General features: G+C 40.4%; 1 protein-coding gene and 1 long non-coding RNA gene across 3 annotated transcripts in view; one reads left to right on the top strand and one right to left on the bottom strand.

The window, feature by feature from the left end:
- Positions 1–15,591, bottom strand: part of Gls (glutaminase) — a 70,132-nt gene extending 54,541 nt beyond the window's left edge. For both annotated transcript variants that reach the window (XM_063259454.1, XM_063259455.1), the window contains exons 1-3: positions 15,013–15,591; positions 1,847–1,943; positions 1,400–1,521 (exon numbers count right to left, since the gene is read on the bottom strand). In XM_063259454.1, coding sequence (XP_063115524.1) covers positions 1,400–1,521; positions 1,847–1,943; positions 15,013–15,395 — 602 coding nt within the window. In that variant the 5' untranslated portion in view covers positions 15,396–15,591. The remainder of the gene's footprint in view (positions 1–1,399; positions 1,522–1,846; positions 1,944–15,012) is intronic.
- LOC134478336 (uncharacterized) lies at positions 13,549–18,975 on the top strand. The gene is made up of 3 exons (XR_010050931.1): positions 13,549–14,561; positions 16,386–16,520; positions 18,003–18,975. It is a non-coding gene; the product is annotated as an uncharacterized LOC134478336 (long non-coding RNA).
- Positions 18,976–19,192: the final 217 nt, after the last annotated feature.

Raw genomic sequence — 19,192 nt, 5'->3', positions numbered from 1 at the left:
TAGGAATGAAACGAAAAATCTGTCTACAGTCTGATCATACAGACCACTAAGCATTTGTCAAGTCGGGAAACTGCCTATATTACAGATTTTTTAAAAACCTGGATTAGTGGTAATTATCTCATATTTACACATAGAAAAGTTTATGATTGTGATTCTCTAGCTTAAAAATCAGAGTAAAATGCTTTTAATCTCACATTTAAGCATAACAACATGTTCACGAAGCACCAAAACCCCCCTGAATGGTGTAACACATGTCTGTAACTCTGCTTCCAGCTAGAGCTCCAAACCAGCCCCCACAGCTGCTACCAGCCGCAGATCTTCACATGTCAGATAACTTTTAAGACTACATTTTGACAATACTACTGATTTAGTAGAACTAACTTCTTAAGAGTTAAGTTAGGAAAACTAACTTAACTTAGTTAGTAGAACTAACTTCTTAAGAGTTAAGTTAGGAAAATACAAAACTTACTGTAATAAATTTATGAACAGGTATTATAGTTTTATGCTAGTTTTCACTTAACTATTAGTAGTTTAAAATACTATTTGATCCAGGTAAGCTAACCCCAGCACTCTGGGAGGCTAACGCAGGAGGATCACTAATTCAAGCCCAGCCTGGACAAATCAGCAAGACTGTCTCAAAATTAAAAAGAAGGCTGGGGATACAGATCAGTAAGAGGGCCCTGGATCCACCCCCTACTACCATAGAAAACAAAACACCTACTTGAGTCTTTTGAGTTCCATTACAAACATGTCATCCATATTTTTAATTAATCAAGCTAATTGGAACACAATAATGAAGATAAATGGTAAACAGATACATAAATATAAGGAAGTCAAAACATCCCTTTTTCAAACAAATGAAGCCTTTTTATTCTCTAAGGTTCTCTTCAGTTCAAAACTGCTCTAAGAGAAATGAAAATAGCCCAGAACCTAGGCATTAATATGTCTGGGGAGTGGAGAGAAGGGGACAATGCACAAATGCAAATCTAAGGGACACAGGGCTGCCTTGGTCCACTCACATGTCATTCAAATCACCTGAGAGAAAGGTGACACTGCTGAGAAGGCCTGAAAGACAGGCAGACTGGAGATCAATAAAAGCAAGGACAGAACAAAGGTGTGCTCAGAACAAAAGATCTGCTCTATTCAAACCCAATGCAATTTCTGGGTAAGAGAAACTTGAGAAACATCCAGAGCTAAATTTCCTTATAACAGATTTAAAGCACGCTTAAGTCAGTGTGTATCATCATTGAAGTACATCATCGTTATTCAAATGATGCTTTAAATCCCTTTTTTCATTTACATAGGAAGCACTGGGCTTCAAAGATGCAATTTTGTTTTAAAAGCAAATCATCATATAGCAGAGCAAATCACCATTAAAGGTTTGGCAGAAATTTTTTACTTTTTAAAAAGATCTTTGTCTAGCGTGACACCATCTGACGTTGTTTGAAGAGTTAATCTTAACATATCCATACACTCTTTCAACCTGGGGTCAGACGTTCGCAATCCTGTAGATTTGAGTGCCTGTTTTTAAAAAAATAAGAGTCTGTAAATATATAGTGCAAATAATGTATATGCTTATTCCAACTACAAGTTTTCATTCCTGTATATAAACACTTCTACCCGAAACCTGAACATGTGGCATTGTGTCTCTATGACCCACTTTCTGGGGTACGCTGCACCCTGTTTCTTTCACTGTTTACCTTGAAATGAGCATGATAAAATTCTGAAAACACAGTGTCAGTCAGAATCTACATGTCAGATAACTTTTAAGACTACATTTTGACAATACTACTGATTTAGTAGAACTAACTTCTTAAGAGTTAAGTTAGGAAAATACAAAACTTACTGTAATAAATTTATGAACAGGTATTTTTTCTTGTCCTTCTGCAATGGTATAAAACAGCAAATCTTCCAAGCTAGGCAACAGACCCTGTTTTATTTTACTAGAGGAGAGGAAAAAATACAAAATTAATCCTTGTAAGTACATTCCAATGGCCGCTAACTCAACCCACTGTTAAATAATCTATGAGCTGGACCACAGCCATCACCAATGTACTAAAAGCCGCAAACCATGTTGAAAACAACTAAATAATGTTTCATTAACACAGACGATTTTAATCCCAGGCTACAAAATTTTCATCACAAACTCTAGTATGTTAACACTAAGCATCTGTTAAAGACACTTGCTACACAGAACTATTACACTTAGTACAAAATTCAGTAAGTGTCCAGGTAGGAGCCAATTTTGGTTACTGGGATTTATACAGTATTTTCTTGTGATATGATAACTATATCTATGTATTATTCAAATAGTGTAACTGATTATAAAATCTGGGAGCGACAGTAATTACTGGACATCAGTTAAAACACACACACACACAAAAATCAAATACACAAATTGTTGACGTTTGGCTAACACTAACTGTGTAGCCTTAAGTTAACTTTTCTGTGACTCAGTTTCCTCATCTGAGAAAGGGGATAACAGTGCCCATATCAACTAAAGTATCAGTTGACTCACTATATTCAATATCTTTTGGACATTCCCGGCAGAGTGAGTACTCCAACTGACGACAGCTGCAGCTGTTTTCCTAAAGCAGTGTGTTTTACATATATAGAGCAATTCCACCAATCACATGAGAGTCTCAGAACAAAAATTCTACCATTAAAATCCTTTTTTTATTTTTACTTTTGAGACAATGTCTCACCTGTAGTTCAGGCTGGCCTTGAATTCATGACAATCTTCCTGCCTCAGCTTCCTGAGTGGTAGGATTGCAGATATGTCACCACTAAAATCTTAAACTTGCGTAAAATGCTAAGACTAACCAAACTTTTAAACAGCAAAGCAATTTTTCTTATTTCCTATAAAGCTTTAAGGAAAAATAAATCTAATATACCTTAGTAATGACTCTTCTTGGCTCAAAAATGGGAAACTATTTCATTACTCTGAACACCAACAACCATCAAAAATCTCACAGTAATATTATAAGGATAATAGGTCTAAAGTACACCAATCTCATGTATTGTTATTTTTTTAAATGTCTAAGAGAACAGTAAGCATGCATTATTTGGATGTATACATGTAGAAATATATGAAACATTCAAGAAAGGACTAGACCTATATTTTAAGAAAAAAAGGATTGAGAGAATACCATGTTTTCTTAAATTTTCAAATTAATACAATCAATTCTGGGCTACTCATAGGTATACCAGCAAATTTCATTGGGAAATTATGTATACTGCTTTTGTTTAAAAGTCACAAGTGTAAGTCTGTTTAATAGTGTGTTTTTGAAGAGATTTTCTAGATACCTAAAAATTTCCTGGATTATTTAAAAATTATATAAGAGCTCCACACATTAATAATGCCGTATGTAAATATTTTCTAACACAAGCACTTCTCAAACTACTATTAGTGGGCCATGCATTTGTCTTCAAAGATAACGGGATACAGGGTTGGCTCATAAAGCATGTATGCTCACACACACATGCATATATAATTTCTCCTAAAAAAACCCCAATACTGGCATTGATATTTACATTTACCAACTTCCAGCTTTTTCAAATATGTGACTATATAAACCCATATTTCTCACCTTTCTCTTTTATTTCTAATTCATCTTTAAGATCCTCCAATCAGCTTATAACAGACATACTATTTATTACACAAATCCAGTCCAGCTCCTGTATGTTAAACTTAATAAAGTGAATAATTTTATTTCCATTTCAAAGACAGGCAATCAGCAGCTCAGGCAGGTTAGAAAACTTCCCAAAGTCGGGAGGGACAAATCTAAATCCAGAGTCCAAACTACGCCTACAGTACACTGGTCCTCTAACTTACTGTTACTTTCACAAGGTACAAACAAGTTATCTGGGTCTTACTCTGATCTGATACCAGTGAGCCGAGCTTAGTAACACTGTTGACCCAATTTTTAAAGAAAAATTGAGCCAGGTGTCCAAAAAAAAAAAAAAAAAATCAGTGAGTGGGTAATAACACAGCAATTATTTACAGAAGATGATTTACCAGGTAAACTTCAGATAGTAGTTTATCTTGTTAAAAACTGCAGAATAAGCTTTCTACATATTTATCACTCCATTAAATGGTATTTGCTTTGCCTAAAAGCTATGTAAATAACAAAATATACACATCTTTAGCTTATGGTACACAGTGCAAAAAAATTAAAATGGCTGTGCTATTGCCATAGCTAGCAAAAGGGTAAATATTTACTTGCCTTTGGACAAGTAACTAATTTTTATCCACAGGAAAAAGAATTTAAGCTGTGCTTTGAAAGTATGCTCACCAACTGTCAAATTCATAAAAAAAAAAAAATTACCCATCTCATCATTTAAAAGTCAACACTGATCTGAGAGTCAGCTTCAACAGTCTGGTAAGTAGAATACAAATATTCACCCGACCTTTCAAAGAGGCACAAATTACTCCCAAGATCTTTTTAATCTCAGCCTTGTGCCTCTCCCCTAGTTTAATGTCTTTGTCTTCACAATTAAGAATTTTGCTACAAAAATTCAAAAGCTAAAAGCTACAGTTCTCAAATACTGTACAATAGGAAATCTGAGACATTTAAATTTCAGTGTCAAAAAAGATTATAGCAGTCCCAAACTACACTATCACTAATCACTGACAAATTCAAATACGCCCACAGGACTCCATTTTTCATAGCATAAAATGGGTCACTCAGCTGCTAAAATAGGACATTCACAGAAGATAACCCAAAGAAATCCGTGTTTCACCTTTTTACCCCTTTCCTAATGTTGGTTCTTCCTTGCTTTCTAATTTCTTTTAAGATCCTACCATTTTATTTTTTTAACAACACTTTCATCTTCATTAGCTTCACATAAAAACTTTCCTAAAAATCTCTTTTTGCAAAAAAAGGAAGTGAGAAGTCCCGTTTATTTAACTCTGGTATGTGCAGCGCACCACAGCAGGCACTGTTCACAGTCTAGCAGGGAGTAAGAGATAGCTACTGACGTGATGGGAAATTACAAGAAAGGAGAGGCGAGACCCAACCCCTGGAAGATCACTTCCCTCTGGCCCTTTCAGAAGGGGTGACACTTGAGCTAGAACTGAAAGCTGGGCACTGGAAACACTACAGTGGGGTGCAGGACTCCAGGTAAAGGGGACCCCCACATAGAGGTGTCCACCAAGAACAGTGAATCACCAGATGTGCCAGTGAAAGTGCCGATGTTTACCTATAAGCTTTCTAGAAGGGCTGATAAGATGCTAGATAGGCATAGGAGTGTAAATTCAAGGCCAACTTCTGCAGCATGCAGACGCTGCTGTTACTACCACTCACCACTTCCCAATTACAAAGAAGAATTCACTCTCGGGCTGGTACTGTTCTCTGTCATTCAGCTCCAGACTATCTATCTCCCCACTTAGAATTTCTCAATGCAAGTGACCAGACCTATTGACCTGAAAATAAGTTCTGCCGTCTCATTTAGGGTTTTTTCCCCTCAATCTGAAAAGTCTTCTGTTTACAACTTTCCGCTCTCTAACCCTTTCAGGTGTTAATCATCACTCCAATTGTTTCACAGGACTTACCCTAACTAGAGTCTCAATACTCTTTGCATTCAGTCCTTGATTTCAAAAAGTACTGTACTTTTATTACATAGTTTATTATGTGCTAAAGACTGGGGATATAAACATGAATAAAGGCTGCTGTCTAGAGAAAAAGACTACAATGATGTGACAAATACTGTGGTAGGAATGTTGTAAAAGGATCAGAAAGTGCAGGTGAAGCACTGAATTCTGACTTAATGGGAGGGGACTGTCTAGAAAGTTCCTCATTTATAATTAGGAACAATACTGCTAATTCACCATCAATTTGAGATCTCATAAATTAAAAAAAATCAATGAAAGAAGGAAAATGAAAAATGAATCTTTCCTAAAAACTACAAAAGGAACAAAGGTAAAAAGTTGAGATCAACTGTACTATAAATCTTCAAGGGTACTTTACCTTTTTTTTTTTGGCCTGTGTAACTCTTAAAATACATAATTTGCATGTAAGCAAAAAACTTTTTTTTTCCCAACTAGAATTTTAAAATTACATCTACCAAAAGAAGACAAAAGAATGTGCTGGATCTTTTTATTTGTCTTCATTTTAAGATTATAATACCGGCTACACTTGATAGCCCACACCTATAATCCTAGCAATAATGACGCTGATGCAGGAAAATGCAGGAAGATCTCAAATTTGAAGCCAGCCTGGGCCAGGCTCAAGGCAAGTTCAAGGTCAGCTGAGACTCAGTCTCAAAAATATTAGTAACATAAAATTTAAAAAATAAATAAAAATGTGGTTCTTAAAAAGCCTCTGAGGTAGTTTTAAAATCATTTGTATCATTTAGAATGATTTGATTAGTAACAAAACCATCAACATCTACCAAAGTAGCAATTAAACCTGTCAGGTTTAAAGCTGAATTGATGGTGGCTGACTATATCATGAATACTATATTAGAATAAATGTAAGTGTGACAAAGTGACAAATTCTACTAAATCACTTTAACCTGAGCTAATCACTCTTGGAATTTTTTTTAAAAATCATTTGAAGTTTTAACTTTAAAAAAAAGAACTTTGTATTTATTGTCTTCAAAAATCAATTAAGCTAGGTTAACTGTCCTTAATGTACAGATGGAGGAGCCTCACGGTCAAAGGACGATGAGTCAGTGGCACGCAGCTGACCAGCTGAGCAGACTGCTGGACCACAAGTGCAGCTTCAGCGCAGGTCTTCTGTTCCTGGCCCCAAATGCCACAAGCGCTGCTGCACAACTGTGCTCAGCTGGAAGCACTGTATCTGGGGAGAAATACCTGTTCATTAAAAATAATGAAAGAACAGGTTCCTCACCTATGTGAAGAATGTCTATCCCAAAACATCAAGAAAATCCAAACTAGAATTACTTATGTTACATGACTAAATAGACGGCTACTCTTCCTTATTTTTATTTTTATTTTTTTTTTGTGGTTTTTTCGTTTTTATCGGTACCAGGGATCGAACTCACGACTGCCTGCTTGCAAGGCAGGCACTTATGCCACTGAGCTAAATCCCCAGCCCCTACTCTTCCTTATTGAAAACTCATCTTGTTCAAAGCAAGATAAGATGTGTTTAAAACAAAGGCTGTTGTTAGGGTGGGACTTTACTGCAGAAATTTATTCATCATCAGGCCACAGCTGCGAGCACAGAAGCCAGCTTTCCAGTGAGGGAACTGTCCGGATGTCCCTATCAGCTGCTGGCAGTTCATCCAGATGTGACATCCAGATGTGTGTCACACAGGAGCAGTCTACCTGTCTCAGGCAGGAGGACCAGAGCCTTGACAGACCAAATCCACAATGTTCAATTCTGTCTGGGCTTTCCAATGTCAAAGTCCACAGGTTGGGCGTGGTGGCATACCACTATCAGCCCAGCACTTGGGGGGCCAAGGCAAGAGGATCGCCTCAAGTTTGAGGCCAGCCTGGGCGCTACAAGCAGAGATCAAGGCCAGCATGAACTCCACAGCGAGACTGTGCCTCAAAAGCAAAAAAACAAAACCAAATACAAAAAACCAAAGTTCCTCAGTCATGTACCCTTTAATAAACCATCTACATTGGAAAAATATAGGTGTGACGGAAATTCTGCCACTGCAATCACTTTGATACCACCACAGATGACTTAAATAACTAAATATATACATACGAGTTAATAAAAGGCAGTTTGGCTGGGGATTTAGCTCAGAGGCACAAGCCCCTGTGCAGCAAGCACAAAGTTGTGAATTCGATTCCCAGTACCACCCCACAACAAAAAAGGGCAGCTTTCAGCTGGACATTGGAAAAAAGATACATCTCTGAAAGTCACACAAGCCGCCTTCTACAGGAGTAAACTTTTGTCAGGAAACCTACTGGAACCATTACAAGAGGGAAAAACAGCAGCGGGAAGATACGTTTCTAAGTTCTCTTCCAATCCTGAACCTAACAGTGATTTATTAAACTGGCAATAATAAGTAAAGAAGAAAAATTAAGTTCTATTTCAAGTACGAACTTCACTAATTTAATATCATTGTGCATTTATAAAATATGTAAAAGGAGATGGCTGTAAATTTTTTTAATAAAAGCCACTTTCAACTAATTATTGGTTCTTCTGAATTGCTAAAAATAACGTCTTCCCAGATTCCTACAATATAACCAGATCGTAAACTTTACTAAGGACTTACATACTTCTTTTCACAGAGAAGTAGTCATCTGTAGTCTTCACTCAAAAACTGAGGCAATTACGGAATGGTGCTGAATGAACTATACACTTAAAAAATGTGTTTTTTAAAAAATGGGGCCCAGTGGTACAGCATTTGCCTAGCATGTGCAAAACCCTTGGTTGAATCCCAAACAAAAAGGTTACAATGGTATATTTTATGTTATGTAAATTTTACCACTCTGTTTTTACAAAGCTAAGAAGAGTCAGGAACAGCAAGCAGGCAAGGTAAAAGGATTGCTGGAGCAGACACATGAAAGCCAGGAACAAGAAAGATACAGCAACTAATGCAAGATACAAAAATCTATGTAAGAAACTCATTCAAAGAGCTAAACCCATCAGGGTACAAGAAAACCACTCACAACGAAATATACTTTAACACAGAGGTAAGTAAACTATATGGCAGGGGCCAACCTCTTTCTCCAAGAGGAGTTTCACTGGAAGACAGGCGCATTCACTTACCTACGGCTAATGGCCACTCTGCACCACAGCTCACCTCAATAGCTATTTAAAGAAAGGTAAAAGATTAAAAAAAAAAAAAAAAAAAACAGCTGAGCATATTATTTGGCCTTTCACAGATAGTTTGCCAGCACCTGCTTAGAGCATTACTGTATTATAGCATCGTATTTGGTAATACTTCCTGATGGTGAACAGAAGTTAAACAAAAAATGTAAATTTTCATCATATAGTATTTTCCTATGGCAGAGAAACATGCAGCATCTTCTAAGAAGAATTCTACCAATAATAGTGCAGAATTTTAGCAGTTTGATCTTTAAGGATAACAGTGACAATAGGAATTATAAAAGATTCCGGATCTTCTTGCATAATTTTTCAATTTAATAGTGATTATAGTCTCATACAACCAGAAACTGGGTATTAGGGTAATAGCCTAAGCAGCAAGTGCAAGTTGAAAATTTAACAGAGGAGATTCCTTTGACTTCAGAAGTTACATATTTTCCACTGCTTTGCAAGTTTGCTACTTATAATGGGGAATCAGAAATGCAAGGAGAAGCAGGAAAAACAATACCCACTCCCATAAACCACTTCTGCTCCTGTCATCCTGGCCTGCTTTCTTCTGTTACTTTCTCTAAACTTTGTTGAAAAGCCTAAGATTACTTGACAGCATATGTCATACGGAATTTTGTATTCTAACCTTTGGCCTGACATTCCACTTTTTTCTATGCCTAAAAAGTAACCGTATCACTTGAAATATCTAAATAAGAGAGTCACATGTGAATGTACCATAATTGACTTAACCATCCTACTGAAGTTCAACACACTTTTTTCCATTTTTCTCTAATGTGTGGAACATTGTACCAAAAATATTAGTGAATAAATCTTTCTATACTTTTAGCTTATTTTGCTAACCTAGATTCCTAGCAAAGTATGACTAATTTATGACTTCATGCAACTTAAAAAAATTGGCCTTCAGGAAATTTGTACTTTTAATAACTCCTACCAAAAATCAAAGCACCTGTCACTCAAAATATCACTATGACATTTCAAATGTTCCTTAGAAGCCAGCACTAGCATGAGTTGACAAAAAACTATTTCCAAATCCTGACTGCGCTCCACTTTTTATCCATTATGTAAAGCCAGCAGCACTATTGTGAGAGTAGCTCTTTGGTTATAAACATTTCTGTAGAATTCAGTAAGCAGTGAGTGTCACACACCAAGCCGAGGGGAGCAGAAGATACTTCTCAAAAGACCCTAAGGCACACGTGGACATTTTACTTCCACCTTGCTGGAGGTCAGAAAATTGCCATGCACAGGGTCAGCCACAGGCACTGTTTTGTAACTGAAGCAATTTAAATTTTAAAAATGTGATTCGAGAGTGAAACCAAAAGAGCAGTGTCTTTACGTGCAAATTATGTGGACCTCACTGAGAGATACCAAGAAACTAGTAACGACCTTTATAAATATTATCTGGCCCCTCAACTTTCTTAAGTATTTTTCTTAAAAGCAAGTGACTTAAATGGTGATTAGGTACAAGTAACTATAAAACAGAACTCGGAGTTATATAGGATTTAATATGAGCTCCTTAAAGAATGGAAATACTATAATTAGACTTTCAGTTTCTACAGGCATGATTTTTCTTCACTTCAAATGGAAGAGCAGTACAGCTTTTTCCTGGTTTCTTTCAAACAATTTTTCAAAACACACAAATATCTCCTGAAATTTTCTCTTCAAGGTGACATTTACCTTTTTCAAATTAAGAGTATTGCTTCCTCTTTTGCCTACATATTGTTGCCCCATAAAAAACCATTAAATTCTATGTGGCAGTCATTTCCTCACCTAATTTTAAGGCAAACATTGCTATAAACAGTAAAGTCTGGAAACAAGCTAAAACTCAAGACTAAATTTTTGATCTTTCATCTAAATATTAATAAAATAGCACTGTTTTAGTAATAAAGTAGCACTGCTAATTCTAGATCATGTGCATGTGTCAATGGCTAATAAATGCATGTGGTTCAATGCAATTAGACTACAAAAACTATAATGATAATCATTGGTATTGTCATTTGCCCTACCAAAGCTAATGAGCTAGAGATTAGTGGTAGAGCATGTTTTTGCTTGTATAAGGCCCTACACCTAGGTTAGATCCTCAGTATTACAAAAAACAATAAAAGTCATCTCACTGATAAACATGATCTAGGAAAGTTTTAATACTGAGGTAAACACGAATAAGATAACTGAGGCGTTAAGAAGCATAAGTAAAAAATTAGATGTTCTTTCAATGTTGACTTTAGTGAAATATATACTTTAAAATATTAAGGCCAATACAATACAGAAGGATAATGAATGAATACAATGAAAGCATTTGCCACCTATTTCCAAACAGGTTGTGTCTTTCAATCCCAAAATATATTATCTGTATCTGCCAAAATAAAGTCTTGACTTCATTATCAATACTGATCTGTGGACCCAATCCAATGCCTGCTGAAACACGTATGATTTGCTTTGCCCTTCACCACCAAAATATCAAGGCACACTATCTGAAGCTAGCCAGAATTATTCAGCTTGCATTTTTAAATTTTAATATATTCTAAATTATGCTTCCTGACCTTGACGTGCAAATACATAATGCATAATGGGCAGGCTGCTTTATTTTGTCGTACTGAGAATCAACCCAGGGCCTCTCTTTTTTTGAGACAGTGTCCATCACGGTCACCCAGGCTGGCCTCCAAGTTCAATCCTCCTGCCGTGCTTAAGTCTCCATAGTAGCTGGGATGAGACACATGTACCATCGTGTCAGGGACAGAAGGGAGCTTTCAACAGATCCTACTAAACTGCCCTTCCAAGTGGCTGAGCTAATTGATACTGGCTTTTTCTCTCTTTTCTATTACCTGATACTAACTCCTACCCATCCCACAAGTAAAAATGCTTTTGTAACAGAATCCTTTTAGTACTGTACCCTATAGAATTACCTATTTTGTAAGGATTATATGTAACCTGGTGTTTTTCAGCTTGCATCCTGTTATATATGATCTTTCCTTTCTAAATAAATAAAATGTGCAAACAAAGGTAATTTCACAATGCTTCTGCGACCCTCTCCCTCTGCCCTTTCCCTAGGATCCGTCACTCAGGACATACAGTAAGCTTGGCATGCCTGACAGAAAAGGTAAAGGTCAGATAAAAACGTCCACTCAGGCAAGCATTAGCAGTCAAGTTAAGCAAGGCTCCTGACTGCTGTAACAGCTGGTGAAATGGCTATGTTATTGCCCCAGTTTGTGTTCTTTTCTGCAAAGAGAATGATACTTTAAATTGAAATTCTAAACCACAATCTTATAATAGTATATAAAACAGACTGAATTAGAAAAGCTAGATACAGAGTCACAAATTTTAAATTTGAGGTCATCAGATTGGGAGAGATGAATATGGAACAGAGCTCAGATTCAGAGTTGAGGTATTTTACCTACACTAAGGTGAGAGAGGCTAAAAGAAGGGTTGTTTCCTTGGGAAGCGAGAAAGGTTAAAAGGCAAAGAAGCAGAGGCCTCAGCATCAGGGTGTACCCAGTGAGGACAGCCAGCCCCAAGGGGTCCAGAAAAGCAGAAACAAAATGAAGAAAGCCAAGAAGGTTGGTTTTTCAGGAAGTGATGGAATGAACGGTGGTAAAATTCAATTAGACTACTAGAAAGAAAAATGAGGAAAGATCATCATGCCTTCTCTAAGACGTTAATCATCTAATCCGTCTGTCAATCAGATTGCAGGTGCACAAAGGAGATGGTGCAGCCTAGAGTGACAAGGGTCCCAAGAGCTCGTGGGAAGCTAACTGATTTATACTCTGACTCCTACAAATGAGATAAAGCCAGCACCACGAAAAGGCAAACAAACAGGAACATCTCAGCGCATGAACTAATGAAGTTGTGGTTGGGCATTAAATTCACTCTGATCTTACCTTTCAGCAGAGCAAAAACGGAAACAGGAGGAATCAATTTCACACAAGACAAATGTACACTGATTTCTCAAGAGAAATTTTTCTTGGGGACTAAAAAGCTCTTGTCTATGAGCCCGAAATTCAAAGGCCAACGTCCTTGACAGGCTTTGATAAATGAAGACCTTTTACTCTGACTTAAGGAATAAAGAGCTTTTAACACATGCCAAACATTGTCCCAAGGTCTTTACAAAAGAGCATCGCACTGAATTTGCCCCACACCCACTTCTTTCAGTAATTCGCTCATCGCTGTCAGAGCGCAGGGTGAGGAGGGTCCTGCAGGCGGCACTGACCGATGATGACCTGTGCGTGGGGAGGACAACAGGATCAAGCGGAAGCTTATCTCCCAGCGTAGGGGACACACTGGTCACACATGGCAAAATGGACGGAGTCACAGGAGGAAAGCTGCATTTAGAAACCAGGTGAGTCGGGGAAACAGAAACTTTAACCACACTTAAATGTCTTCTTCACACCCTTGAGGGCAGTGCTCCTCATTCACTGCGTGTAGGCTACCGACAGCTGTGGGGTTCCTTCTAGCCAGTGACAGCTGTGGGTTACCATCTATTTGAATTCTCAACCTATTTGTACTTCAAAGTTTGATGACACACACATGTGCACACACCCTAAACGTCTCCCGTGAATTAAGGTAAACAAAGTTATCTTATTGCCATTTAAATTCAGGGCATCTGAGATCTAGAATGACCTCCCTAGACCTTTATTGGGTGTTTTTTGGGGTGCAGGGCAGGGAAGGAGGGAGAACAAGATGAGACATCAGCCAAAAATAGCATTTCAAAGCTACTGCCTAAAGAAGGCAATAAAACCAAAAACTGGAAGTAAATCACGTTGACATGGGGGGGAGGGGGGGCTACAGCCACCAAAGCACACATTGTAATAGGACGTAGGTCTCATCCTACAGCACTTATCCATAACTTTCAAGTGGTTCTAATTGCATCTGTTAACTCTGGGTACGTGTACTTAAACGCACTACGTGGTTGTTAAACCACATGACTTTTCGGTAGCAACGAGTCCCAGAAGAAATCAAGCTCAAATTCTAGTCTCTAAAACATTAGGAAGAGGTGCAAATTTAGCCAAAGTCTAGGATCTTAGACTTAAGGAGACATGAGCCATCTAACCCCACATATAAATAAGATGCCCGTGGTCGTGAGGCAACTTGCACCGTAAACCATCCACGTATCAAAGAATATCACAAATTTTGCCTATTACCAACTGATTTTTGTTTTTTACAATGACGTTCTTGAATGTGGGAAAACAACTTTAGAAACGTTTTAGGAAGGTCTCAACTTCCATTACAGGAAATATCAAATAGGCCTGAGAATGTCATAAAACTCATACTTTCAGTTTGAAGTACCCTAGGGCTGGACACAGTGATAAGTGCAAAGGAAGCAAAAACAGGTCATACTGTGTCAATGTAAACTCAGAAAAGTAGTAGGGCATAAAGACAGACCAGCGTCGGTTTAAACAAAAAAGCTTTACACTCATGTATATGCAATGAAGCTATCTCTAGTTTTAAGAAAAATCAATCTGGAGCCCAAACCGATTACTGTGCTACACACATACATACAAGATGATTCAACGTTGTATCACAAGTGAAAAAACAAAAAAAATAAAACCCTATGTTTCGTGTTACATCTCATCTCGGCGACGAGACTTTGACACATCTGTCCTTGTCGCGAAGACATCAGGCAGGCAGGCCTGGCACGCCGCACAGGTGCTCAGTGCTGCGTGCCTCCTCTTTCTGGGCCACATGACTTCTACTGCTCTTAATCTCATTTCTGAAACACTATTTCCGGAGGCGCAGACCGCTCTCCGACTCGATCGCCTGGAGGAGCTACCCTGGAAGCCCTAACGAAGATCGGCCTGCCACATGCAACTTCCAGTGAGACGAAAGCAGGGACCGAGGGCGGGCGGGCGGGGCCGAAACTCAAGCCTGGAACGCCGACAAGTCACGAAGACTCTAGGCTTCGCTCCCCGCCAGACTCCCAAATGTCACCGCTGGCAACGTGCGCGTGGCATCACCCACAGAGGGCCAGGCGGCCCGGGAGGGGCTGCGGCAAGGGAGAGGCGGAGGGTTCCGCCGTCGGATATCGGGGGTCGGGGTGGGCCCACGGTAGTTCCGGGGGTCCCCGAGCGCCACCCTGCGCCCCGCGCACGGCGGGGTGGGGAAGAGGGTGCGGACCGCGGGCGCGCGCGAGCGGGTGGGGCCTCGTCACGTGGCGCGGGCGGCGCAGGCAGCGGCATCTTCCTTTCTCTTTCTGGAACCCAGCTCCTGCCGCCCGACCACAGCCTCCCCGCACACGTTCGGCCCCCGCCGCCTCGCGGACACTCACTTGTCGCCGGCGACCACCAGCTCCTTGCCCTCGCCGTGGCCCAGCGCGTCCGCGTCCCCGGGGCCGTCCTTGGGGCCGGGCGCCTGCGGGGCGGTGGGCGGCGACGCCCCGGGCTGCGTGCCCCCTTTGCCCCCCAGCTCCTGCAGGATCTCCGAGGGTGAGCTGGATAGGGCCCCCGCGCGCGGCACCGCCGGCCGCCCGCCGCCTCCGCCCCACCACGGGTGCAGCCGCGCGGCCCCCGGGCCCGCAGCCGGCCGGGCCCCGAGCCGGGGGCGCCGGCACAGCGTGAAGAAGGGCTGCGCCCGCCGCAGGGCCGCGCCGACGGCGACGGGCGGCCGCCGTAGCAGCTCGCACAGCACCGCCGCGCCCCGCAGCCGCATCATGCCGCTGAGGCCGCGCGCCCGCCGGGCCGGACCGAACCACAGGATGCTCGGCGTAGGCGGCGCTGGCTCCGGAACGCGGTCTCCGGCGATGCGGCGAGAGGAGAGGAAAGGAAAAGAGAGGCCGGCGACGCGGGGGTGGTCCCGACTACGACACCCGCCGCAGCTCTGGGGCCGCACTCCGCAGCTGCTCCTCCTCACGCCGACCGCGGACGGCTCTGCACTGAGGCCGAGCGCAGGGGAGGGCTGGAGACATTCCGCGCTCGCCCTACAGGGCGGGCACACGCCGGCGGCCCGTCCCCTCTGCCAGCGCCGATTGGCTCAAACCCTCTACCTCGCTTCTGATTGGCTAGGGGAGCAGTCAACTCTCTCTCCGTGCCGGGGGCTCTGGGGCCTGCAGCAGGCGACGCAGCGGGTGTGAGGCGTGAGTCTTGGGAGCCAGCCGAGCGCCCCCCCCTCATTCCCTGGGTCCTTCCGGAGGTGCGGGCCGGGGATTTGGGCTCGGAAATCCTCGCCTTTCGGGATGCAGGAGGGTCCCCTGGGAACTGCGGGGCCTCGCGTTGTGTAGAGCAGGCGCAGGCTCGAGCCCCTGCGGCCTGGGGCGGGCGGCGCGTGGCGGCTTTAACGCGTTGCCGGCTGTCGCGAACCCGAGGTCGAGGCTCGCAGCTGCTCCCCAGGGTTCCGATCCCCATCGGGGCCCCACGAAGGCCAGCTTCAGCCCTCTTCAAAATGTGCTCGAAACTTTCCATGGCTGGCTGCTACCCAGATATGAAGTGTTTTGGAAAAAATGATCAAAATCCTTTCAGCTATGCGACTTAAGCCATTTAGAGGGTTGGCGTTTGTGGAGGACGAAAAGAGAAAACGGAGGAAAAATGACTTAAAATGTTTTTAGTAGTACATGTTTGTAGCATACAATGATTACATCCATCGTGCGAAATTAGTATACATACATAACATCCTAATTCTTTTTATTTCTCTGTCCTCCATCTCTAGGTCACCTTGCCATTTGCAAAAGATCTACAGTATTGCCGATTCCTACCATCTACCCTTTATTTGTAATACTCTTCGAATATACACCGATGCTTTGGAAATGTCTTTGAACAGCAGCGGTTCCATGAAAACAAAATTGTAGGTGCTTTTCTGATTTGAAAGTTCTTCTATCGTTTTAAAATAGAAGCATCAAAGTACTGGTTCTCTAAATCCTTTCAATCCGATGTCACTGGTCTATTATTTTTGCACCTGTAGAAAAAGAACCAAGGATCGTGTAAACTCGAGTTATTCCCTGAACCTACACATATATTCCACTACAATATGAAAATGTTTACAGATGATTTCTTGAAATAATTAGGTTTAAACGCATTCATGCACAGAAGTTAATAAGATGACTTTTATGAAGCTGAAAGGGTGTGTGGAAATGAGTCACTGATTTATCGCTAGATTCAGTAACCTAATGAATCTTAAAATATTGCACTACATTAGTAACTAGGGAACCTGGCTCTGCCTACAGTTTGTGTGACCTTTGGCACGTGGCACCCATGCCATGTTTAGATTTTTTTTTCTATGTTCTTTAACCGGAAGAACATGGAAAAAGTGATCATGTGTGAAGCACTTAATCACCTTTCTTTTAAAAAGGCAGTTTAGATCATTACAAAATTACTTGGATGGCTTTTATTACTGCTTAATGGTATTCAGCACGAAAATGCTGAAAGTAATGGTATATTCAGGAAAAAGAATATAAAGTTTTAGAAGGGAGGGAGGTAAATACTACTGCATAACCTTTCCATCTGACTTACCGATGACACACCTGGATTTTATTCAGTCTCTTGGACACAGCTAATTATTATTCTGATTAACTCCTCATTCTTGACCATAACTACTAGTAATCTAGTTATGGTTTCCCTTCCAGTTTTCTTAATTTCTAATTTTCCTATAAAATTCTTCTGATGTTTAATGCCCTGTAGTATACTTAACAGATATAGAAAGAAAACAGTAATAGATTATTTTCTAGTTTCTATTTTGAAAGGTGAACAGGTGAGAAGGGACAAATGTTACTCTTTTAAATTTAGAGAAAGGACGAGTCCACTGATTTTTTTTTTTTGGACCCTTTTTTGAAGAAGGCTAGTGAAAAAGTTACAGCAAATTGAAACTATCAAATAGAATTTAAAAAGTGACTCAAAGCTTTCACGTGATTCTTTTTTTTTCTTATGTAACTTTTTAATGATATTTTAATTATACAATTTTGGAACTATGAACCTGAATTTAAGTGTGTTAAATTTAATCATATGATATGAAAGAAATTATCACTATCAAGACATCTTCTACATATACACTAATCCACCAAAATACTTACAAGAGGGTAAGACTTTCCAGTTAAACATGGGGCTGTGTTGTCAGAGCTGCTTTCTTAGGCTTCCTGTTGGTGACTATTGGGGTAGCTATCCTAGCCCCATAGCTAATGTGAGGCAGTCAGCCACCAAGAGGAAATACTGGGATTTGTACATTTTGTTTCTTTTCCGACTTGAAAAATGGTTCTTGAGCATCTACATTCTTTTGGAAATTAGAAAAGGCTGATGTTTTAAGATCATAACATGACCCCTATATACATTTCAGGTCTGGCTTCTTGCAAGAACTGGAAGATTATTTGTTGACTTGGAGGTAAACGGAAAGTAGTTCTCCTTTGACCAGTAGTTTAAAATAATTGCCTAAGCCTTTTTTCATTTGAAATTCATTTATTGAGAGACTCACAAGATTCAGGAAACCTCTAAAAAAGGCTTCTGCTACTACTTCCTTTTCTTCTGATCACTTCCTGCTTTTAACTAGCTAACTTGAGCCTTACTGATAAAGCCTGCAAAACATGTTATTTTTCCAACGCTGAATTTAGATTATGTTAAAGCAAGCATGTATAAATCACTTGTAGCTAGACATGGTGACACATGGTGGTAACCTCAGTACTGGGGCGGCCCAGGCAGCAAGATCACCATGTGTTCAAGACTGGCTTCAGTCATATAGGGTGTTAAGGTCAGCCTAAGTACATATTGAGAACCTGTGTCAAAAATATATATATACAAATAGTTTAATACATATATAATGCCATATATATATAATGGTCATCTAGAAAATGGGATAATACCGGTGCCTAATTCATAAGGTTATTTTGAGGATTAGTGATACAGGCAAGCCCTTAGAAGAGTGCTACCTATTATTACTGTCTCATGGGAAAATGAATTTTGTGGTCAAAACAATTGGCAGTAGTTATCAAATCATTATGACTTATGGTTCGATGTCTCCCCCCAAGCCTCATACACTTATAGCTGGGGCTTTTTCAGAGGTGGCTGGATCTAGAACATATGATGCTGGGATGAAGGGTGTGTGATTACTAAGTTAGTCCATTGATTAGTGTAATACCCACCCTAAAACAGGTGGCGTAGACTATAAAAGGAGCAGGAAGAAGCTGCTACTGTGGCCTGTGGCATATTTCTGCTGCTGCTTGTCTTCTAATTTGTGGTGCCTCTCTGTCATGATACACTATCTTGGACTGAAACCTCTGCAAACCATAAGCCACAATAAACCTTTTCTCCTTTAACCTTAGGTGTCAGGTATTTGTCTCAGCAATGAGGAAAGTAAGTAATACAGTGACCATTATTCAAAAGCCAAGTTGGGAAATATTTTAAACTATCCCGTTACCCAAAACCATGCAAAAAGTAGCTAGGAACCCAAGTGAGATTATTTACTGCATTTTTAGAAAACAATGTGATAATTTCAAAAGCTTTGTAAAATAGAAAGGGACTGTGGCAAAGTCA

This window comes from Cavia porcellus, unplaced genomic scaffold, assembly GCF_034190915.1.
Source record: "Cavia porcellus strain 051 isolate PalLab524CR breed Dunkin Hartley unplaced genomic scaffold, mCavPor4.1 scaffold_12, whole genome shotgun sequence".
NCBI classification, from domain to species: domain Eukaryota; kingdom Metazoa; phylum Chordata; class Mammalia; order Rodentia; family Caviidae; genus Cavia; species Cavia porcellus.
The sequence above is the reverse complement of the archived record's forward strand: the minus strand, read 5'-3'. Positions and strand labels throughout refer to the sequence as shown.